Source organism: Phyllostomus hastatus, unplaced genomic scaffold (assembly GCF_019186645.2).
Source record: "Phyllostomus hastatus isolate PE091 unplaced genomic scaffold, TTU_PhHast_1.1 phas_contig_147, whole genome shotgun sequence".
Classification (NCBI taxonomy): domain Eukaryota; kingdom Metazoa; phylum Chordata; class Mammalia; order Chiroptera; family Phyllostomidae; genus Phyllostomus; species Phyllostomus hastatus.
This window is the reverse complement of record NW_025333603.1, coordinates 5,587,154-5,610,045: the sequence shown is the minus strand read 5'-3', so window position 1 is coordinate 5,610,045 and position 22,892 is coordinate 5,587,154. Positions and strand designations below refer to the sequence as shown.

At 57.8% G+C, this 22,892-nt stretch overlaps 1 protein-coding gene across 10 annotated transcripts in view; it reads right to left on the bottom strand.

Moving 5' to 3' along the window:
• The window catches only part of LRP8 (LDL receptor related protein 8), a 72,543-nt gene that overhangs the window by 28,306 nt on the left and 21,345 nt on the right, over positions 1 to 22,892 (bottom strand). For all 10 annotated transcript variants that reach the window (XM_045857589.1, XM_045857622.1, XM_045857596.1 and 7 more), the window contains exons 3-4: positions 9,942 to 10,064; positions 2,126 to 2,254 (exon numbers count right to left, since the gene is read on the bottom strand). In XM_045857589.1, the coding sequence (XP_045713545.1) occupies positions 2,126 to 2,254; positions 9,942 to 10,064 (252 nt within the window). The remainder of the gene's footprint in view (positions 1 to 2,125; positions 2,255 to 9,941; positions 10,065 to 22,892) is intronic.

Sequence of the window (22,892 nt, the reverse complement as noted above, 5' to 3'; positions counted from 1 at the left end):
TGGAGATCACCAGCCCAACTTCCAGTTTACAGATGGGAACCTGAGGCCCAGAGAGGGGAGCAATTTTCCCAGGGTCACACAGTCCAGGCTAACAAGGGAAACAAGTCAGGTTTGGGGCTCTTCCTTCCTATTCTGACTCCTCCCAGCTTCCTGGTTTTCTCCTGGAGTACGAACTATTTCCAGAGCAGCTCCCTCCTTACCTCCCCCCTCCCTTGGTTCCTTACACAGAGGCCAAGAACATGCCCAGGGGCTAAGGTGGGGGCAAGGCTGTGGCCCAAGGTAACGTGGAGGTGACAGCACCAGCCTTCTCCACGTGGGGGCGCCAAGAGTCTGTGTTTTTATTTTCTGATGGAAAAAAATGTCATTTTTTTCATGTTATTGAACAGAAAAAAGAATGATGTCTTCAGTTTCACAATGTAGGCAGCTCATGCCATGTGTTACCGACAGGTCTGTCAAGTTTATGACAGCTGCGTTTTTCCCCTTCTGGGCTTTTGGGATGTTGAGGCATTGGTGGGAAAGGCACACAACCCTGTGATGTCTGCCCCTCAAGACTATGCTGATGCCTCGATTAGCTCCCCTCCTCCCTGACCAGACTCAGCAATACATGTCCAGAAAGAGAGGACTCACTGTGTTCAGAGTTGTGAAAGGACGTGCTTCTTTCTGCTGCATTCTCTGTAAGGTTCTGAAGCTGACAGCAACTTTGAGATCTATATTCTCAGGCCTGTGCCCAGAGACCCCACTCACAGCATGCACAAACGTCATTAACTCTGAGCATGGAGGAGGGGAGCACTGTTTGTGCTTTGCCCAGGTGGCTGGGACCTGTCGCGGAAAAGCCCACGGAAACCTCCTAACACCCCTGTCTGCTATAGTTAACAGGGAACGTTCCTGCTGCCACATGCCCTGGTTGGCACTGTTCCCACCCCCTGCAATAGTGGCCGATGGCCTTCACGACCGAGGAAACACCTGTTATGGGGGTGAGGAGGGGAGAGCATTCTCATTGGTGCTGAGGCCCCACAAAATTATCCAGCTGAAGAAAAGAGCTGATGCCATCCCTGGGGCTTGGAATCGGCTGGCCCCAGCCAGGGTCTTTCCGCACACCCAGCTGCTTCTGGCTTCAGACACATCCAAACTCCAGCCTTAGAATCTTAAGAGTGCTGTGACTCAGAAGCCTCCAGAGGAGATGGCATTTTCCCTGGGCCAGGAGGGGTGATGGGTAACATGCAAATACAGAAGTTGGTGGAAGTGGGGAGGAAGGCAGTGATGGGCAAGTGCCTGGATAGCTCCGGGGTGACCGCCTGTATCTCAGCCCAGCCTCACAGCCTAGTTATCAACAGCCAGTCTTTCTCCCCCATTAATTATGAGTTCCCAGGGGGAGGACTGTGTAGGCCTTTCCAGAGCCTGGCTCAGGCCTTGCACACAGTAGGTGTCCGTCAAATTAAGACGAGTGTGGCTCAGCCACGCTCCCCACTGGCCTAGGACCTGCTGGCCTGCTCTCTGGGATGGAGATAATCCTGTGCTTGAAGCTCAGTGATGTGGAACTGTCCCAGTGACCACCTCCATCTGTCCCTGCCACGGCCGCTGGGAATGTCTTCTCCACTCTGTGCCATTTGCCCTCAACTCTGAGATTTCAGCAACAGTCCTTCACACCTCAGGAATCTGCCATCTTCTTCCCACTCCCATCCCCCCGCCTGCCCCTGACACTGCCAGTACCCCGGTCCAGGCCACCCCCAGGTCTTGCTATGGCCCCGTCTGTTCTCCTTGCCCTTGCTCAGAGATCAGTGGAGACATATGGAATGGATGAGCAAATGTCAGGCATGGCAAAAACTCATTTGCTTTGCTGTCCAGACTTGAATTTGAATCTCAGTGCCTTCACTCAGGCTTAGGCACTTTTCCTCGCTTGTCTGAGCCTCAGTTTCCTCACCCACAAGATGGGAATGATAATGGCTGCCTGTGAAGTGGTTGTGAGGATGAAAGAAGAAAATGTCTCCAAAGTGCCTGGCCATTCCTAGTGTCCTGATCACCACCCTTTCCTCTCCACTGACCAAGCCCCACCCCCCTCCCCCCTCCCCGACCCCCGGCTGCCTGACCATGCTGGGCAGACCCTGGGGGTCTGACCCTGACTCACAGGTGGCACAGCCAGCCTCGTCCGCTCCGCTCTCGCAGTCCTTCTCCCCGTCACAGCGCCACGAGGCGGGCACACACTTGTGGCTGGTGGGTCCACAGCTCAGCTTCTCTGCAGGACACACCTGTTTTGCTGTGGAGGACACAGGGCATGGTGCCAACCAGTCCTACTGCCTGGCCCCAGCCACCTGGCCTGAGGCCCTGGGAATCCATCAAAGCCTTCCTGTTCCCTGTGTCAAGTTTCTTCATCTGAGAAGCCTGTCTGCCCCTAAGACTTTCTGGACTCTCTAACCGACTCCACCGCTGCCCTGTCTAATTCCCCTTCCTGCCCCCTTCGTCCCTGGCACTCAAGCCTCTTAGATCCGGTCAACCCCTGCCTGCCACACCAGCCCCACCCCCACCCCTTTAAACCTCCCCTTTAAGCTCCGGCAACATGAAGTTGCCATGCCTTGCATGCATGTCTGTCATTTCCCAGCTGTGTGTCCCTGAGTGAGATGTGCCCATGAGGGCCTCGGTTTGCCTTCCGGATCAGTGACTCCAGGATCCGAACACGTACATTTGAAGGGTTCGACATGGCCTCAGAAGCTCCCCCGGCACGACCCACCCCTCCCCAAGTCCCTCTCCTGGCGATGGTGCGAGCCGGCTGCGCAGCAGCCTCGGAGTGGCAGGGCCCCGTGGGACTCACAGCTATAATTACTGCAGCCGCGATCAGAGACTCACTCAATCAGGGGCCTGAAGCCCCAGGGCTGATTCGCAATTCGGAAGAAAGAATGAGGACCCTGATCAGGGCTGCAGACGGCGCTCTCCCGGAGCAACTCAGGGTGACCCATGTGACAGACCCAGCCAAGGCAGAGGCATCCGAGACCTTGGTGGTTGGCTCCTGACTGCCTTTCAGGGTGTACAAGAGGCCTGAACACAATGGTCTCTGGGACGTGCCGGGCACAGTCTCAGTCTTCACGATGACTCGGCAGGGTGAGGATTATCTTATGGCCTCCAGCACGGAGCCCGAGGGCATGGGCTCTGGAGCTTTGCTGCCTGGGTTCAAATCCTAGCTCAGTCAGTCACTGGCTGTCTAGCTTAGCTAACAATCCTTATCTCTGTGCCAATAGAGTGGGGGTAAAACTATTCCTTACCTCATAGGATTGTTATGATGCCTAAGTTAATGTCTGGAAGGACTTAGAACTCCCAGCCCAGTGGGCACGAGTGACACTTAGCCCACAGCGTACCGGATGAGGACTGCTGCACTGTCTCAGTAGGCATCTACAGAGCACTGCTGTGCGCAGACCCGGCGGGAAGTCACACAGCGGCCGGGTGAGAACGGAGTGAGGACTCAGAGTCAGCTGCATCCGAGGCCAGAGCCTGGGCAGAGTCCACCGCACCTGATGGTGGTGGGTGACTGTCGCCTGACCCTCAGCTCTTTCTGATCTCAGACCAGTTCACTCTCTTCCGTAGCTGGGAGGACAGGCCCTAAGGGACGGGGAAAAGGGCAGAGACAAGATGGGTGGGGACAGGAGTCTGAGTCCAGGTCTCCAAACACTACTGTGCCGTGAGAGAGGAGTTCCTTAGACCCCAGTATGGACCCCAGAGTTTTCCCTAGGAACGCATTTCATGAAACAGAAGGCAACCTGTTGGGAATACAGGGTTCAGAGGGTTCATTTTACGTAAATTTCCTTTAACAGACAACTGTTGGGTTGAGCCTGGGGAGGCCTTGGGGCTGCAATGAAGGGTGTTGAGGGGCCTGGGCATCTGGAAGTGGGGATCTCTCTCCCAGAGCCCCTCTGTCACCAGCATGCTGCAGGCCCTCAGGAAGCACATCCCCTTCAGGGCCCACCAGAACACAAGGGAGCTGAAGCTGACTGGCATTTCCCATGTCCTGACCAAGGGGTGAGGGTGTGGAGCTGGTAGAAATGCGGGTCCCTGGCCCCAGCTCATAGCAGACTGAATGCAGACTTCGAGTGCAGAGCCCAGAAATCTCCATTTTAGCAACTCCCTCCACCCCAGTGATTCCCATGCACCTGCTTTGAGAACACCCAGGTTATCATTCTGCAAGTCCAAAACATATGGGATACTTCGTCTCTCTGAAATCCACTCCTAGAGAAGTGATAGCGATGTTCTACGTGTTTGCAAGCCCCCGAGAGAGCACTGGGATGGAGGGACAAGGGACCGGGTATCCCTGAGCCAGGCATCAGGAAACGATCTCACAGGGGAGTTGGGAGTGAGTTACATTCACCAATCACCTCCAGGGTGTCAGGCTGCCCCGCCCGAGCACCTGCTGGTTCCCCACCTTGCTCTCACCCTCACCCCGCCAGGTGAACAGGCCCTGAGGCTGTAAGCAAAAGCTCCAAGGGCACCGGTTCATAACGACTGTCGTGTCAGTGTTGCCCACGAGTGAAGCAGGGGGGTGGTCCCTCATCCATGCTGCAGCCAAGGAAACTGAGGCTCAGAGAGACCATGTACTGGAATGGCCCCAAGAGGCACAGCAGCGAGAGGCAGAGTCCAGGTTCCTCTGATTAGAGCCCCACCCTTTCCATCAAGCCCCCCAGGTTCCTGTGGGTGGAGAAGTGGCTCCGAACCAGCTCCAAACTCGGCCTCAAAGCCCAGGTGACTGAAGTGTCCTTGACCATCCACACCACCTATGGGGGCTTGGTCCTGCAGACCCCACGTGGTGCAGCACGCAGCCGCTTGAACTTTTAATGAATATTTATACAGTTAATTGCATAACCTTTCAGCAAGGACAATGATTAAACAATCCGTCTGCTTCCTTTCTTTATAACTAATAAGACATTTGCTGTATCCCTAAATAGACAGCTCTAACTACAGGCTCTCAAGGATTCAGCAGTGCCTGACTCCAGCCCTCCTGCCCTCAAAGAGCAAAGGGACTGTCTTGGAACGCCAGGACTTGAGAGGCCTTGGAGGTCACACCAAGGAGCAGCCATTAGAGGACAGGAGACAGAGGCCAGTGAGGGGAAGGGCCTGCTGAGGCCACTGGATGCTGGCTGTTCCAGCCGCCAGTCTCTCCTGGAACCGCCCTGTCTCAGTTATGATGTAAGCTCCTCCCCACAGTGAGGACTTGAGCCTTGCTCTCCAGGCTCCTGGGCCAGGCCCCTCACTGCCCAGCCCTGGGAAGTGCATTATCTCTAGGAAGTGGGTACCCTAGGAAGTGGGTACGATCATTGCTTTCATTTTATGAATGAGAAGAACAAACCCTGGATAGGGCGAGTCATTTGCTCAACATCTTGCAGTGAGAGGCAGAGCTGGACCTCCATGCCAGGTCTTGACTCCAAATTCACTGCTTGACTTTTTGCACTTCACCAACACAAGAGAAAAGCAGGCCCCATGGGTCCCCACCCCTGCCCCCTGTCGGTCTCCCCGGTGTCCCTGGGATTGAGAGGGGTCCTGGCAGAAGGACCCCTAATGAGCATGGACCCCTCCATGAGAAGGAGCTCATGGGGCCTCTGCTCAGGCAGGCAGGGTCTGCAGCAGGGCGCCTGGCCGTCTCATGCGTTACTTTCAGGACGACCGACGCCGAAGGCCCTGGGCAGCACAATGCAGGAGGTAGAGTGTGGGTTTTGAGTCAGACGGACCTGGGTCCAAACCTTCCTTACTAACACGAAGCTCCTTCACAAGCCACTTAGCCTTTTTGCACTCTGGCTTTCCTCATCTGACAACGGGGCGACATAATCTTCTGGAGTCAGCGGGTGGTTTAAATGGGGGAACATCTGAAGATTCCTACTCTCAGAGCCTGGAACAAACTCAGAGCTCAGGAAACAACAGTTGCCCTCGTTTAATTTCACAAATGCAAATGCAAAGGGCCAGGAGGGCCCTGGTCTCACTCCTGGGGATGCGCACCGTCAGGGCCCACGTGGCCCTCCAGGAGCAGCCCCCAGCCCGAATGTGTGTGTCTGTCTCTCTCCATCTGTCTCCGTCTCTGCCCCTCTCTGTCTTTTTCTCCGAGGGCAGATGCCTGAGGGAGGCCTTCTGCCTGCTGTCCACGTGTGACCAGGTTCTGAGAGGCAGGAGTGAGGAGCCCACTGGTTCAGATGCCAGGAATCCTGCAGAGCCGGCAAGGGTTTGGCTCGCTGGAGCGGCTGTAGGCATTGGCAGATCCCCAGAGCATCCTGCCCCAGAAACCCAAACCCATGGGTACTTTCTCTAATTCATAAGTTCACGAATTAATAAAAAGTGGAATGTCTGTTGAATAAAAGAATGAAAGTGCTTCATGGCTGCTTATTGAGCGAGCGTGTCTGCAGTGCCGGTCACGTGAGGCTTAGGGGCAGACGACCTCCGAAGGGGCACTGCCAGCTCTAAGGGGACCAGGGCTCAGGCAGTGCGAACGGTCGGCGTCCAGCCGCTGCTGCCCCAGAAAGCAGGGCATGAGACTGTCCAGCATGTGGAAGGGGCAGTTGCACCAGCTCCTCCACACGGGGTCAGAAACAGTGTTGGGAGCTGGGTTGGCCCCTTGCCTGCTGGTGATCACAGAAAATCTCTGGGCTTCCATGCCTTATGGAGGAAGGCGCACTTAGTTCATCAGTGAGGTCCTCTTCCAGGTAGAAAAGTTCTAAGATTCACGAATAAAACCCCCCTTTCAATAAGCAGCACCCATGGTTGTAACTCATTCACCCTGAACCACTCTCCCCACTGCCTCCCCTCCCGACAGATGCCTGAAGGTGGGTCAGCAGCCCCAATCAGGTGAACTATGATCAGAGCTGAAACATTCCTTTCATTAGGCAAATGTCCCAGGCTTTCCTACTGCATTGACTCCTGGCTACATTTGATAGACGCAGAATCCAGAACCGGAAGGAGAGAGAGCTGGGAGAAACCCCAGCCAGCTAGGGGCAGGTGACATGGCGGAGGAGCAGGAGAACAGGGAGCTGCTCCTAGATCCCTTTCCCTCGTGATGCAACCCCCCACACTTCTACTGTCCCCGATTTAAAGCCACCGTACGTGAGGGGAAGGGCCTGACGTCAGAATGTAGCAATAAAACCGACACTGCCGATGACTCCAGCACTGATGCTCTGCGTGCTCAGTCCTCACGGAGCCTGCAAGGCAGGCACCATCACCCCCATTTTAAAGATGAACAAGCTGAGGGCCAGAGGGGTTGGGCAATTTGCCTCACCGGTTAGGGGGCCCGAACCCAAATACATCAAACACCACACCCCACCACACTTTACTACTGCCTATAATCTTTCTTTGGGGAGGGAGGGCTCAATCCTGGGAGCTGGCACAGTCCCCCGAAACCTGGTAGGCTGTGAGGTTGCTATGACAACACCAATTAAATGGGCAGTGGGGTTGGCTGCGGGGTTCCCATTCAGTCAGCTTGCTTGTGAGCAAGCCAGCTTACCAGGTCCTGCTGCCCCCAGTTCTGCCTGACCCTGGAGCTCCCACCCTGGCCAGCCTCCTCCAGGCAGCCCTCCCCACCCATAGGCCTGCAGGCCTCTGACCCGCAGCTCTGCGTGGGAAGTGGGATCCTGGGCCTTGTGTCCCAGCTGGGCACAGGCAAGGAAGAGGGCCCCAGAATCCCAAGAGTCTAGGAATCTTAGAATCGTGGTCTTTAGAATTCCAGAATGTTAGAAACCAGGGCCCAGAGAGGGGCAGAAAAGTAGGCAGGACCTCATAGCAAACCACTGGGAGAGCCCAGAGAGTGGGGCCTCCCGAGTCCCGGGGTGCAGCCTTCGCTGTGCTCCCATGGGGTGCTCCCTCAAGCCTCAGGAGGCCTGTGGAGCCTGTTGTCACGAAAGGCAGACTAGCCAGGAACAACCTGTGTGTCTCAGAAGCAAGGCCCTCAGACTCTCTAGGCCTCCAGTTGCTCGGCTGGCAAACAGCAATGTCTCAGAGCTGGGTCCCAAGCAGACCTGGGAGGCAGGAGGGGTGAGACCAGAGGGCCTCACACGGCCGAGGATGGGAAGGCAGCAAGTGCTGAACGCGAGAAAGGGACAAAGACAAGGAAACATGGGGCAGGGCAGGATGAGGGAGTGGGGCAGGCAGCAAAGGGGGTCAGCCTGGTGCGGGGAAGAGGGGAGGAGGAAAATGAAAAGGGACATCAAACACAAAGGGACGTGTGGGGCGGGGGAGCAAAGCTCTCAGGCATCAAGAGGACGGGATAACAACAGTGACCAGGCTCCCTCTCCTCCCCTTCTCCCCCCAATGTCCACGGTAACTGCTGGAGCGAGGGCCGGCGGGCCGGCTGAGGAGTGCGATGGAGGAAGAGCCCCTGTGGCCACAGCCCCCCTCCCCAAGCACACATGACAGTGTCCCTAGTTAGCTGGGTAGCCCGAGGCAAGTGGGTGAACCTGTCCCAGCCTGTTTTCTTCTCTCTAAATGGGGATCAATCAGTCCCTCGTCCAAGGTTGTCAGGAGGATGAGAGTCACAGTGGGTGTGGCTGGGCTTTGTTCCTTTTGAAGCTCTGGAGAATACATGCACCTCCAGGGCAGCACTGGGTTTGGCTACCCGGTGGGGTAAGCAGAGGATGGGGCCTGGGGCAAGGGGGCTGCAGTGCCTGGAAGTGAGGGGCCATCTCAGGCTGGGGTCGCTCTTACCCTCCCTCCCTCCCTCCCTCCCTCCCTCACTGGGAGACTGGTAGCTCTGTTGCTAGGAGACAAGGAAACCCAGTTATCATTAGCTGCAGCCCTAGATGGGACTAGATGGGACATCGGCCTCCACTGTCCCTGCCCCTGTCTCTGGGGCAACTGTGACCCCTAATGAGGACCCAGGCAGGTTTCCCCCAGCCCCACCATCCTCCATGTGCTGCATCACCACCCCCCACCCCAGCCTTTTGTCTCAGGCTCACTCTGCTGAAACTCTGCCTCCAGGACCACTGGGTCCTTCCCCACCCCCTTCTCATCTCCTTTTTAATTTAACAAATGTCACAGAACGACCTGCCTGGTGTAAGTTTGCTTTGAGGATTAGGGCCTGGAAAAGAAATCCCAGAGAGACAAAGCCCGGACTGTGGGAGGTAGGCCTGGGGCTCAGCTCGGGCCTTCTACCGCACCCCTGGCTGCCTTGCTGCCACCCAGTCTGCCCTGGAGGCCGGGGAAGAACTGGGGCCTCCAAGTCCTGGCTGGGGAGCCTTGGGCCAATCACTCAACCTCTTGGAGCCTCGGTGCCCTCCTTCGAAAAATTCAGAAAGTGACAGGACCTGCTAATGCGGCTGCGGTGAGGATACATGAATTACCGTGTACAGAGAGCTTGGCCCAGTGCCTGCCCCACAGCACAGGCTTCACAAGCACCAGGTCTCATTAGTGCTATTAGAATCACAAGCCCTCGCTGGTGTGGCTCAGTGGATTGAGTGCTGGCCTGCAAATCAAAGGGTCCCTGGTTCAAATCCCAGTCAGGGCACATGCCTGGGTTGCAGACCAGGTCCCAGGTAGGGGGAGCACGAGAGGCAACCCCACATTGATGTTTCTCTCCCTCTCTTTCTCCCTCCCTTCCCCTCTCTAAAATAAATAATAAAATCTTTTTAAAAAGAAAAGAATGATGATTAGAGTCCTTTTGTGGGGAAGGCCGAGGGGAGGCCCAGAGGATGTGCTACGGCTACTTCTGGGCAGAAGGCTTGGAGGGGCGGCCCCCAGCTCCCGGCAGGACAGGAGCAGGCCCCGCGTGCAAGGGGATAAAGAGAGCCCTGGCGCAGGCCACGGGACCCCAGCTGCCGGATCCACCTGTTGTTTGCCAGGAGCCCCCGACAACGGAGCACAGAGTGCGTCTGGGGCTGTGTTCGACAGATCGCCTCACTGGGGCCTCCCAGCCTCCCGACAGGGAAGACTGACCAGGAACCCGGGGACGGGGCCAGGCCCCCAGCCCCAGCCCGAGGAACAGGACTCACTGCAAGTGGCCTCGAACTCGTCGGAGCCGTCGGAACACTCCTCCTCGCCATCACACTTCCACCGCTCGGGGATGCAGTGGCCGTTGTCACAGGTGAAGTCGCTGTCCGTGCAGGTCTTCTTGGCTGCGGGGCAAGAAGATGGGTATGAGGGGGGGCCTGGAGGGCAGCTGACCGTGGGGCGACCAAAATGTGCTAAACCACATGGCCTTCCCTGCTCCCCAGGGCCCGGGGTGCCCCATTGACTGAGAGGAGAGGACAGGGGAGAAAGGCTTTTACTGAACACCAGGTCCAACAGGGGTAACAGGATCCCCCCACCAAGGGAACGGACCCTACCACACCTCTCTCCTCCCCCGAAGTCCAATCCCACTGTCACCACCTCCAGGGAGCCTTCCCTTCTGCCATTTCTCAGTCCCTTTCCCTGCCTGTCATGCTGCCCCTAACCAGCTCAAAGTTGAGGCCCTGACCATAAGCACCAGAATCTGGTGGCAATAAATCATAAAGGCGAATGATTGCTTTCCGGCAAGATTAATAAGGAGTGGTGGGAAGAGACTCTATCTACTGGGCGAGACACCCAAATTAGTTTCTGCCCCCCCAGGGTGCTTCTGGTCTAGAGGAGGAGGCTTGCCCACGGCGGTGGAGGGGGGCGTCTGAGTCCCAGCTCAGCCCCTTTCTGTCTGACTTTGGGGTTGTTACTTAACCGCTGAGCCTCTATTTCCTTCTCTGTATAATGGGAAGAAGGAAACAAAGGCTCTGCGGGGGAGTAACTCGAAGCTGTAACGGGTGAAGAACACGCAAGAGAGCTGTTGGCACACAGCAGATGCTCAGTGAGCAGCAGCCATTGCTGTTTTTATGGCTGGAAGTCTTAATCAGAAGCAAAGGAAACGGGGTACCCTCTGGTCTCCGGGGCTGTATGTAGCAGGCTGAGATCTCATAACGCGTAGCAGAATGGGGACAAGAACGCAGAGTCGTGGTTTGCTGTCCTCCCTGTCCCTCCACTGGCCTGGTGCTGCCCCAGTGTAGGGACTATGTCACATTCAGCACAGGACCTAAATCGGGGTAGCTCTCCGTGGGCACAGCGAACCCACTGGACACGTAGCTGCCCAGCCTCTGCTCACACACTCCAGAGCCGGGCTCCCCTTCTCCCCAGATGCCCCTTCCCAGTGGCCAGCCTGGGATTTTGTTCATCCTCCCACAGGCCCCCTGGCTGCCTCTGGAACCACGTGACTGCCACCTCCCCCACCCCGCTGCCCCAGCAGCCTGGCAGGACTTGGGGACAGATACTGGATCTACTAAATCCATTCCATTTCTGCATTCCTTTTCAATGGAATCTTTGCACTAGATCTGCATTCTAAGATGAGTTTTCTTCCCAGTTTCCTTAGAAGAACACCTTCGTGTGTGCAGGGTTACAAGAAACCATAGGAATGAGGACCCACCTACAGATGGGGAGCCGGGGGCTCAGAGAGGGAGGGAAAGCGGCCAGCCCAGGGAAACAGCAAGGCCGGGATCAGAACCGGCTTTCCTGACTCCCAGGCCAGGGTGCTGAGCGGCCCTTCCTGAGGCCTGCACCGAGGGGTCGTGGGAGGTAACAGACACCAACACTGCTTTTTGGTAAATCATGGCCCATAACCATCTGAAAGCAGTCTAGTTGTGAACCACAGCTCTTGGGGCATTTCCTAACCTGGACAGCAGTGTGTTTTCTCCACCACAAGCTCAGCGTTTTTCCTGTTGTAGCACTCTCTGAGTGTACCCTGGGTGCCAGTCTGTGCCGGGTACTCTACCGAGAAACCTCACAACAAAGGGCCCCTCTGTCCCACTGGACACCCGGGAAAATCTAGGGGTGCTGAGTTACACACCCAAAGTCACGTATGGGTGAAGGCAGGGTAACAATTTGACCTCATAGTCGATGCCGGTAGCTGCTGTGAATCCCGTTTCACACGAGAGGAAACTGAGGATCAAAGGGGTGAGGGTGGGAGGCGGCGGAGGTGGGATTTCAATCCAGGCAGCAGCGGCCAAAGCTTAGGCTCCCTCCACTAAGCTCCTCCGCCACCACAGATGGCCAGGCTACAAGTCGGGCTCCAGAGAGGCAAACACAGCGCAACCAGGGCCAGGAGCCCGGGGCAGATCAGCCACAGCCCGGAGGGGCCTGCACGAGGCGTCCCCCGGATGTGGCCACAGTGGGCAGTAGAATACACCTGGGCTTATGACAACCTGCACTCTAATGGACTGCCCTGGGGAAACTGAGGCAGGCAGCATGCCACTTTCAGGCTGGGGACTAGACTAAACTACCTTGACGGGCCTGTCTGAAGTGTAACCACGAGGAAGGATTTGCAGTTGGAGCTGAGACTGAGTCTCTGGGAAAGTTCCCTCCCTCTCCGGGCAAGTGGGGACAGTGGCTTCCCCATGCAGCACTGACACAGGGCACCAGGCAAAAAGCTTCTCCCGAGGGATCCGAGCGAGCATCCCAGTGAACTGAGCCCGACAGCCCCTCATCAAGAGGCTGCATCAGCACTGCCAAGTGATGAGGGCTGGGCAGTGTTTTGAGGCTGTCGGAGCAAGCCATGCCAGCCCCCGCTCTCCTGGCCCCGGCAGCCTTGGCTCCAGCTCCCAGGGTGATTCCCCAGCTGGGCTGGAGGCCGTGGCTCCCTGTTTCCAGGGATGCATGTCCCTCCATGCCAGTCACCTCTTGGACAATGCCCACCTCTGTGAGTCCCTGTACTCCACAGCCCAGGAACAGTACACAGTCATCCAGGGTCTGCGACATCATAATCTGGTGCCATAGCAACAGATGAGCTGCCACAAAGGACTTGGGATTCCAGAGGGCAGTGTGGAGGGGCTGATACCAGGGCAGAGTGAGGGAGAATGGGAGATCCAGGACAAAGGAAGTGGGAGTGGCTATTTATAATAAGACCACTGGCCAAGGAAAGTGGCCGGAGAACTCTGCTCTGCCACCGGTGGGCTGTGTGACCTGTGGCAAGTTATATAAGTTCTCTGAGCTCATTTTCCTCACCTGCACTCAGAGGTAATATCCCTGCTTTGCCACGCAGCACTGTTGCGAGGAGGCAGTGGGCTAAGGATGGAGCCAGGGCCTAAACTGGAAAGCGTAAAGGTATGAGTTTGAGGTGCGTGAGGTCAGCAGCCCCAGCTGCTGTGTGTGTGACCCCAGGCCCATCTGTCACACCAGGCTGCCTCCTCATATGGAAATGGACGTGTGGCTCTCACTGGGTCTTCAGCCCCTCTCCACACCCACAGCCTATGATCTGGCAAAATTATCATGATCACTCAGCACCTCCCAGCCTCCCTGCCCCCCAGGGCATCCTTCCCTGAGAGAGTGCTCATCCTTCGCTCTGTCGTTCCCCACCCACGCGCATCCCACAGCCCCGGTGCAGATGGGGGGCTTCAAAACAAAGATCAGTCCGGGCTGCCAGGTGGAACGGCTTGGCGTGGCTCCCTCTTGGCAGCCCCAGTGCTCCATCACGGCGCAGCCTCGAAGGCCGCTGTGTGGCCCTCCCCCACGTCAGCCAGAAAACCAGAGAGAAGTGGCTGCCCCGAGTGAGTCACAGAATGCACTCGTGGGAGGGCTGCACCCAAACCCGGGGATCCTCACTCCAGGGCCAGAGTGTGGCCAGGAAGCTGGGGGAGGGCCACCTGACCCAGCCTAGGGGTCGAGGAAGGCTTCCTGGAGGAGGGGACTGTATTCAAGGAAGAGGAGTCAGCCAAGGTGTGGGAGTGAGGAGAGCGATGAAGGGCCCGGGACTCGGAGCAGACGGCCGTGCAGGGTTGGGGGCCTGGGAGCTCCACTAGGCCAGAGGCCAACTCGCCCCGCTGAGCACGAAGCTACTCCTCAGAGGCCGGGTGCAAGGGCCCCGCTTTTCCTGAGCTCACGCAGAGACATGGCCAGCCCCTGCTAAGCACAGGGCTGCTTTTGAGCAGCCAACAGAACCCAAGGCTCTAGGCTGAGAGGGCTTCCTTCAGGACTTCCTAGAGGAGGAAGAGGAAGGCAGAGGGCAGGCCAGAGAACGGGTGGCCATCCACCCCAAGGTTGGGGACAAGACACTTACTTTCCCCCTTGTCGAGGCACAGTGCCCACTGGCTTGCTAAAGGCTCTGAGAAAGCCTACAATAAAGGTATTGAACTGACTTTGTTTCCTCCAGCACTTCACGAACTTGTTTAGCCAAGGAACTTCTTTTCTGGTTGCCACGTGTGTATTTCCCAAGAAACAAGTGGCCCAATGAACCACACATGGGGAAGCACCGCTGTCATGCAAGCCCCTCATTCTAGAGCAACGAGGAGGCCCAGAGAGGGGAGGACTGGCCGTGGTCACACGGCAGAGGCTGCTCCCAATTTTCTGGCCGTCTCCACCAAGCAGTGAAAACCAGGAGATGGTGTTCACAGAGCACTCGGCCCAGAGTGAAGCTGAGGGGACACTGCCGGGGACACCCCAGTCCTCGGAGCAGGGACGTGTCCAGGGGAGGGCCCAGGGTGGGAGAGGGGGCCTGACACCGGCCCCACAGGACAGGGAGCTGAGCGGGACGTCGGGGATGCCGGCCCTGGCTGCCCTCAGGCCCTGCAGGCAGGCTGCGGGCCTCAGGGAGCACCCTGTGAGGGCGGAGACCCGTAGGCCAGGTGGGTTCTGGCTCCGAGTTGTTGCCAGGCCAGCTGGGTGTGTTGCTCCCCTCCCTGGGCAGGGGAGGGTTTGAGGGAGCAAAGATGCGAAGCCCCACCTTGGAGGTCGGGGCATAGAAGGGACTCATCTGCCCCTGCTGCCTCTCCCTGCCCGGACCAGCCACAGGGTAGCCTGGCTCCGGGTGGCCTGGCTCCGGCCCTGCGGCCCAGCCTTGAGACAGCTGGGCCACTTGTACCCGAATCGGGGAGATGAAAGGGCTGCTCCCCCCATGGTTACCCTTCTGCAGAGCTTGCCAGGCCCTGGGGTTGCCAAGACAACCGCTGTCAGCAGCTCGAAGATCCGGGGTGGGGGCAGGGGGCGTGCCAGCCTGCCTCTGGCCTACTAACCTGGCAGGCAGATTTAAATGGCAGCCCAGGAAGCTACTATTAAACTGTCACCCCAGTCAACGGACGACAGACCCCGAGTGTTCTCTGGCTTCGGCAACAACACAGCAGGAGTGAGAGGGGGAGGAGCTGGTGGCCCAGAGCAACCTGTACCCCCTCCCAGGAACCCGCCCCCACCCCGTGCCCACTCACTCACCGCCGGGGCCAGCGCCAGCGGTCCTCTTAGGCCGCAGTGGGGCTTGGCACGGGCCGCAGCACAGCCCGGGCCTGGAAAACTCACTCTTTATTTTTAAGCAGAGGAACCCTTTTCCCAAGTGAAACTCCAACATAAAGGGGAAGCTGCGCTGCTGGAACCCCATCAGCTGTTTCCCCATCACCCCCCAACAGGCCTGGTGGGGCCACGAAGCCCAGCCCACAGCCTGCCACCCGCCGCCTCCCCAGACGCCTGATGTTCCTAAGAGCCCTGGGTTTAAAGATCCCGGGGGGCGAATACAACATTTAGAACAGCTGCCTTGGGTTGGAGGGTCTCACTTTCTAACCCTAACTCTAAGACTGTGGCTCTCTGATCTGCTCACCCTGGGCCCTGCGGCGGGACTCCGGGATAGTCACTGCCGAGTCAGACCCGTCAGTGCACTGTGGGTGCTCCACCCCGCTGCTGCCCCCATTCCAACCCTGCATGGGACTGCGTCTCTGAGTCCGCCTGCCGACAGTCAGACTCAAGGCTCTCGCTGGTGCCAGAGAGGCAGACAGTTCCCACAGAGTGTGGTGGGCAGGGCTCCACGCTCGGTTTTGTGGGGCCCCCGAGGGTTTCCAGGGCTCAAGCCACCACCATCCATCAGCAGGTGACATCTGAGTTCGCTTCCTCTCCCATCCTCTCATCCCACCGAGGGAGAAAGAGCGAATGAGGCAGCGGCAGGTGCTGGGGGTGAGGGAGGGTGGACATGGGACGTGCTGGAGGAAATGAGGAACGGAGGGGTGAGTGTGAGAGGACCACTCGCAAGAGCATCTTCGCTTTTGAACCAGGTGAGGTCCTCAGCCTGGGCGTCCACCCGGCCCCGCAACAGTGCTTCTCATCCCCTCCTTCCTGTCGGTGTTCCCCTCACACGCCCTCACACACGACCCAACACCAAGCGGGTACTCAAAGAACACCTGCGGCCCCACTCGTCTGACAGATCGTGTGACCTCTTCCCACTTTGGGCCTCAGTTTCCTCACGTGAGCAAACCTTCAAGGCCACCCCCCCACCCACCCTGCCACCACCAGATGCCACTCTGGAACTAAGACACAGGTGGCTTGTGGTCCATGGTGCTGCCTAAGGCCCCACCAGAAAGGTCACCAGGGGCTTTCCACGGCCGAGGCCCTTCTTCAGGCCCCGGCGTGTCCCAGCTGCTCTCGGACGCTGCCCGAACCCAGCCCTGCTGTCACCAAGGGAGGTCCAAGCCCTCACTGGGGTATGTGGGACTTGCTGTCAGCTCAGGGAGGATGAGCATCTCCGAGGTACAGACAACAAAGGGTTCTTCCTGTCCCAGTGATTTGTGGATGCAGGAGGTACAAGCCAGTGACAGCTGTGAGGGGTGGGGGGATGGGGGTGGGGGAGAGGTGGATGGAACCAGCAGGAGTCCCTGGCTGGCGCCTGTGAAAGGACCAGGCACCGTGCAGGGGTGCTGCTTGGAGGGGCAGGCAGCACACAGAGAAGATACCCTCAGCCCTGCCCAGTTGTTAGTCTCGGACTGCCCACCTGGGTCTGGGCCACCCACCTGGCATTAGGATTTTAGGTCCTAAGGGAAGAGCTAGAGGGAAATGCATGGTATCCTCAGAGTGAAAGCTTCCAGAGGACAGGAGGTATGGCGGGAAAACTCCCTATGGCCTCCAGCCAGGGTCCTGCCTGCCTCCCAGACACACACTGCATTCAGGCAGGAGCACTTGCTGGCCTCAGTGGGGACTCGGCCTCCACTGACCAGGGGACCTTCCTATCTAACCCCAGGAAGGTCACCTGAGCTGGGGGGTCCACAGCTCTGCCTCCCTCGGACGGACCTGAGAGCCTGCCAAGAACCCCCACCTTCCAGGCCCTGGTCTCCTCCAGTGGGAAGAGTGGTAGCTCTTCTGCCTCCTCTTCTGCAGTGGAGGAAAAGGCTCCAGGTCTTATTCTAGCCCAGGTCAGCCACCAGCACGCTGCGTGACACCAGACAGGTCTCTCTGGATTCTGCTACCTTTCCCCCATGGACTTCAAGTGGGAAAGCAGGGCTCCTGGGGCAGAACTCTACAGCCAGGAGTGAGGAGGCCAGGCCAGAGGGGCCTGAGAACTCACGCACAGCAGATACTGCCTCAGTCAACAGCCTGGATAGGGTTTGCTGAGGGAGCAGGAGACAGGCCAGTCATTCCTACCCTACAGCCAGGAGGCATGAGGGAGTGATGACGGAGAGATGCCCCCGCTGTCTGGGGTCCCTCCTCTCACCCCATGGACAGTCAGGGCACTGGCCACTGCAGAATGGCAAAGCAGCACCCTCTGGCCAGGAGGCAGTAGCTGAACGTTGCTGGGAAGCAGCCCTGGCTAAGTGGAAAATGAAAACGGTCTCACCAATTAGGCTGGAACGAAGGAGCGTTTCCGGGGGGAGCCCCACTGGGCCATCCTGTTGATAAATGGACATGACACCCTATTATTGGGAAATCCATCTTCTGGGACTGGGTGGGTCTCTCAGGGGCACCCCCACTGTGCTGGTCCTGGGCTTCTTGCCCGGGAGGCTGGTACGTGCTCTCCACCACCCCCAGCTCCTCACGGGCCAGCCAGAAAGTCTGGGCCCGCGGTGTGCCCAGCAGGAGACCTGGAGGTTAGGACGTCACTTTGTGAGCTGTTCAGGCCTGTGCCAGGGAGGCTGCTGGCATTTGTGTGGGGAAAAGTTAAGATTATTTCACTGTGAATGGGATTAGCATTGGGCTCTCCCGCCCCTGGCCTGGGGCCCTGGCTCCACCGTGTGACCTGAGTAAGTCCTCTGTCTCCTGTGTGTCTTGTTCTCTTCCTCTGTGACGTAACTGGATGGGACTAGGTGACCTCTAAGTTCGCTTCCTTTTGAGGTGTGGTATTACCCACCAGAGGGTCCAGGGCGAGGCTGACAGAGGAAAGGAACCCTGGCTCGGTACCCAGGCCCTCCCAGTTCACGCCTTCGGCCCCCGGTGGGGGCTGTAAATCCACAGTCAGTAGCCACCGTCCCGCTAAAGGCCTCTCCAGAATCAGAAAGCCATCTTTCCTTATTCTGCCGAGTTCCCAACTCCCTCAGAATATGACCCAGTGTCTTAGCAAGCACTCGGGAACACGTCAAGCTGCCCCGCTGCCTGTACCTGCTTTGGCCCGTCCCTGGCTCCCACCGGCTCCCACATCCTTTCTACGGTCATGGACAAACTGCAGGCTTTCCCCTGGGTGCTTTACTTGGGCAGTTCCACCAGGCAGGAGACTTCTTCCGTCTCCACCTGGAAAAAACCTCCTTTCACTCCTCCCGGGCCAGCTCCGGCATCAACTGTTGATGGTGTCTGACAGCGCCCTCCACCTCCAACAAGGCCGAAAGGTGTGGCACTCCCCTGCCGGGTCTGCAGCCCGGAACATCAGCCAGATCAATTCTCCACAAGGTGCTTGCTCTGCCGCCATAGTTTTGGCAGGTCAGACCTGGGCAGCAGTGCAGCAAGCGCCTCCAGGCTGTGCCCACCCGCCGGAGGCCAGGTGGAGATCTGCAGCCCTGCTGGACCGACCACACTCGTCTCCCATTGACAGATATAGCCTGTGGGCCCGGGAGCCCTCCACCAGACTAGCGCTGGCTCACAAGTCACCCTAACAGCTCAGAGAGCGGGGACACACAGCTCAGCTACCACCACGAGGCCTCAGGAGCTGCAGACCTTCCCCTGTTGCAGCTGCGCTCTGGGCTGCGGGGAAGCCCTTCAGAGGGATCCTCGGGGGAGTTCCACAAACCCAGGCTAGGTCTGGGGGGAGGTGGAAGAGCCTCTGAGTGGTATGGGCCTCGGAGTCCTGGGCATTATTCCAGGCTACCCTTGCCTTCCCCAGTGACCTTGGACAAGTCCCTTACACTCCCAGTGCCTCAGTCTCCCCATCTAGATAGGGGAGGGAAAAGGAGTCAGGTTTTCCACGTGTACCATTCACAAGCCTGCCTTGGGTGCCTCCTCAGGTTGAGAGTGGAAGGACAGACGGAAGGCACTCCAGGTGTGCGGGCAAGGCTGAGCGCGGGGAGCCTGCATTGCCAGCACCACTTCCAGCAGAGGCAGCAGGCATGCCACTGGGCGACAAGGACATCACAGCACATGCGTGGCTCAGGGTAGGTGCTCCATGGGGACAAGGGTGCCGACAGCAGGGGCCACACAGGAGCAGTGGCTCAGAAGTGGCAAATTGTGGGGTGTTTGGGGGACAGAGACTGGTTGGGCCAAAAGGAAACCTGCAGAACTGGGGTCCCAGGTGGATGCAGTGCTGAGTGACGGATTACAGACCCCAGACCCCAGGCCCTCGGCCTGGCCATTCACAGCAGCTCCAGGAGGTGGGTGAGAGTGGGGGCATCACCCTCTTTGAGAGATGAGGAGGCAAAGCCCTTGAAAGGCAACGGACTGTCCCAAGCTCATAGAGCTCAAGGCAGAACCAGAACCCAGGTCATCTCATCCCTACCGCTCTACAAGAAAAGGAAAAAAAAATGAGAGCTGGACCTTCCCAGCTGAGGAGCCAGGAATTCAGCTTTAACAGCCACACCCCAGATCCAGGTCAGACGGCCTTGATTAGAATCGAGGGTGGTGAGCTCACTGTGTGACCTCAGACTGTCGTGCCCCCTCTCCGGGCCTCGGCGCCCCAGCCTGAAAACAAGGCTGCTGAGCCCAGGGGTCTCCAAACCCTCACCATCCCCTCCTCTCTCTGTGAGTGAGGGCAGCTGAGGGGGTGGCACGGAGCTGGGAGCCTTTAAGTTGAACCTCAAAGAAGGGGTGACCTTGGCCGGCAGCAGCAGGGGCTGGGGAAGCCCGCCTTGAAAAATCTCATTTGATCCAGAAGAAAGAAGGAAAATTCTAAAAGCAGATAGAGAAAGTGGTTCCCTTTTTTGGCTTCTACGTGCACTTGGAAGGAAACGGGGTCTATTTTCCAAAGTCCTTTAATGTCCTGGGGGTTGGTTCCACTGGGAAAGTGCATGTGTGTGCGCCAGGACCCTGCCAGGCAGCAGATTCCTGAGAGACAGCCCCAGGGTCCTGCGCCCCCTCCTCCCACTGATGCAGGGTCTGGGTCAACTCGGTAGCCTGAGGCTGTGTGACTCAAGGTCCCCACCACCAACCAGTATGACTACAGGTCAGCTAACCTCTCAGAGCCTCCCTCTTTCCTCGCCCACAAAATGGGGCCAACAATCAATCACTACACCCCTGAGGGGTAAGAAATAAAGAACATTACTGCCCTGGCTGGGTGGCTCAGTTGGCTGAAGCATCATCGCTCTGTACACCAAAAGGCTGAGGGTTTGATTCCTGGGCAGGGCACATACCTAGGTTGCAGGTTTGATGTTTCTCTTCTCTTCCCCACCCCTCTAAAATCAACAAACATATCCCTGGGTGAGGATTACAAAATAATAATAAAAATAAAAGATACTATAGATGTTGAAATTATGTGGGGAACAGTACCGCACACACAGGCAATGGAGCTCTTGGCGATGATCCGGTTCGCTTTTTACCTTCACCCCACACTGGCTTTCCTGCTGGGACTTTGGAGCAGAACAGGCTTGCCTCCTGCTGGAACTGACACTGGGGGGAGGCCAGTGCAGTGGGGCACTTTGGGGGTGGGGGAGGCTCAGAAGGTGCCAACAGCTGCAGGCAGAACACCCCTGGGAGTCTGGCCCTGGGGGCCATCAGGTCTGAATCTGGCCTTTCATAAAGGGAGAGAAGCAGGCCTGTGAGAGAGCGAAGGCCTGGGCAGGCCTGAGGCCATGCTCCCAAGGCGGCCTCAGAAAAGCGATCACACTCCCTCCCAAATCCTGGTCAGAGAGCAGAACTGCAGCTTAAGAGGCTCAAGGAACCGTAAAATAGCCTTGGAATCACAGAACAGAACCTCCAACTCCAGGAGAGGACCTTAGACTCAAAACACACAATTTAAAAGTTCTTAAACCTAAACATCCCAATGTTAGGACCATCACTTCACAGAATCTTTCCAACTTTGAAATCACAGACAGAACTGTAAACTCACAGAGAGAAAACAGGCCCTAGAGGCTTCGAGGCACAGACTCCATAATCCAGGCACCAGGAGAGGCCTGCTCCTTCCCCCGCCGGTGCAGGAATCCGCTGTTCCCACCGCTGACATATGGCCACTCCGCCTTCTGAATGCACTCAGCGACAGGGGACCCAGTCAGCTGTGCCGGCTGGAGGCTGGACTCGTTCCTTCCTCTTGAACAGGGAGGGAAATAAGTTCTCAACAGGAGATCCCCACTTCGTACAAATGGATTTTTCACCCCTCCTTGTTCTTTGGCTCTGATCGGAAAGATTCCTAGGGACGTGGCAAGGAGCCAAGAGCTGCCACAAAATGACTTTACCCAGCAGACAGGCTCGTAACAGTTTTCGGTGGGAAAAAGGATGGAGAGGGGCGATTAACTCCAACTTGCCATGCGATAAAGGAAATTAAGGTATAATACTGAGGAGGTGGCAGTTCCAGTGACCTGTTTGGAATACCAATTACTTCAGGCTTCTCAAAATTGCTGGAAATAAAGAGGAAAACCCCAAAAGAGATTGTGGCTGCGGCCTGGGCTCATCTGGATGAGGCCATGTGTTTGCCCTGGGACCCTGATGACCGAATGAGGGAAACTTCCCTGTTCTTGGGAGACGGCTATGCCCGAGGCAGGGAGGACGGCCAGGCCCTCGAGTTGTCACCACACTGCTCAGCAAGTGCTCAGGACAGAGGAGGTCCCCAGGTCCCCTTCAGGGAGGGCTCAGTGCCAGGGCCATCAGGGCCTCCTCTTTCCCAGCTCACACCCTCAAGTCCTGTGTCCTAGGAGGGAGCCTGGGAGGGTGGAGCTTCTGATGTCCCCTCTTCTAACTGGGAAGTCTCAGGTCTCTGCTACTGGAAGACAAAAGAATCAGGTAGGGGGCCTACTGTGTGCTGGGTGCCCTACTGGGTGCTAGCAAGCTTGACATTAGGTGAGACCTTAAGAGGTGGCCATATCCTGCAAGGCTGGGGCTCAGGGTTCTGGAGGAGAACACCCACCCATGAGCACGCAGCGTGGGCAGAGTTAATGGCTGAGGCCACAGCCCAGTGCCTCCGGCCAGGGGCCCAGCAGGACGGCTATGAGGCTCCAGGCCAGAGCTGGGGGCAAGGAGACAGATGTGGCTGTGGGAGGTGAGCAGAGGGCGGGAGTGGGGCAGGTGCCAGCAGCTCCTCACTTCCTGCTGGTGTCCTGGCCCAGACCCCAGCCACCCCTGCCACTTCTCGGAGCCCCTCAGACAGGGTGCCCATCGCCCTGAGGTTGCGAGCCAGCATGGTTACACCCCAACAAGTTAGGTCCCACTACTGCCGGAGGACAGAGAAGCCACTTCTGAAACAGCTTGCTCTGTAGCCCGCCTGCTGCCCCGTGACGATCCCACCCACCTCGCCCTTTTCTTCAAGTGGACACAGTCTCCTAGCTCAGAGGTTTAGAAGATGCTAGTCTGTTGCTCGCTGTGGCCCTCCTCCCACCAGGAGCAGGTTAAGGAGCCGGGGCTCCACCCCGGCTTTGCACTTTACTGGCACTGCAGCCTCAGGTTGGTTACCTGCCCCCTCGGAGCCTGCGTTTTCTTCATCTAAGGCTGCGCTGGCGAATGCCGACCTGCCACGTAGTCAGTCGGTGGTGAGAGAACACATGTCGGGGCCACATAACTGCTACTTGGACAACACTCGGTGATAGAAGGTCCTCCCGACCCCCCTCAGCTGCTCTCCCACCCCCGGGGCTTTGCACACA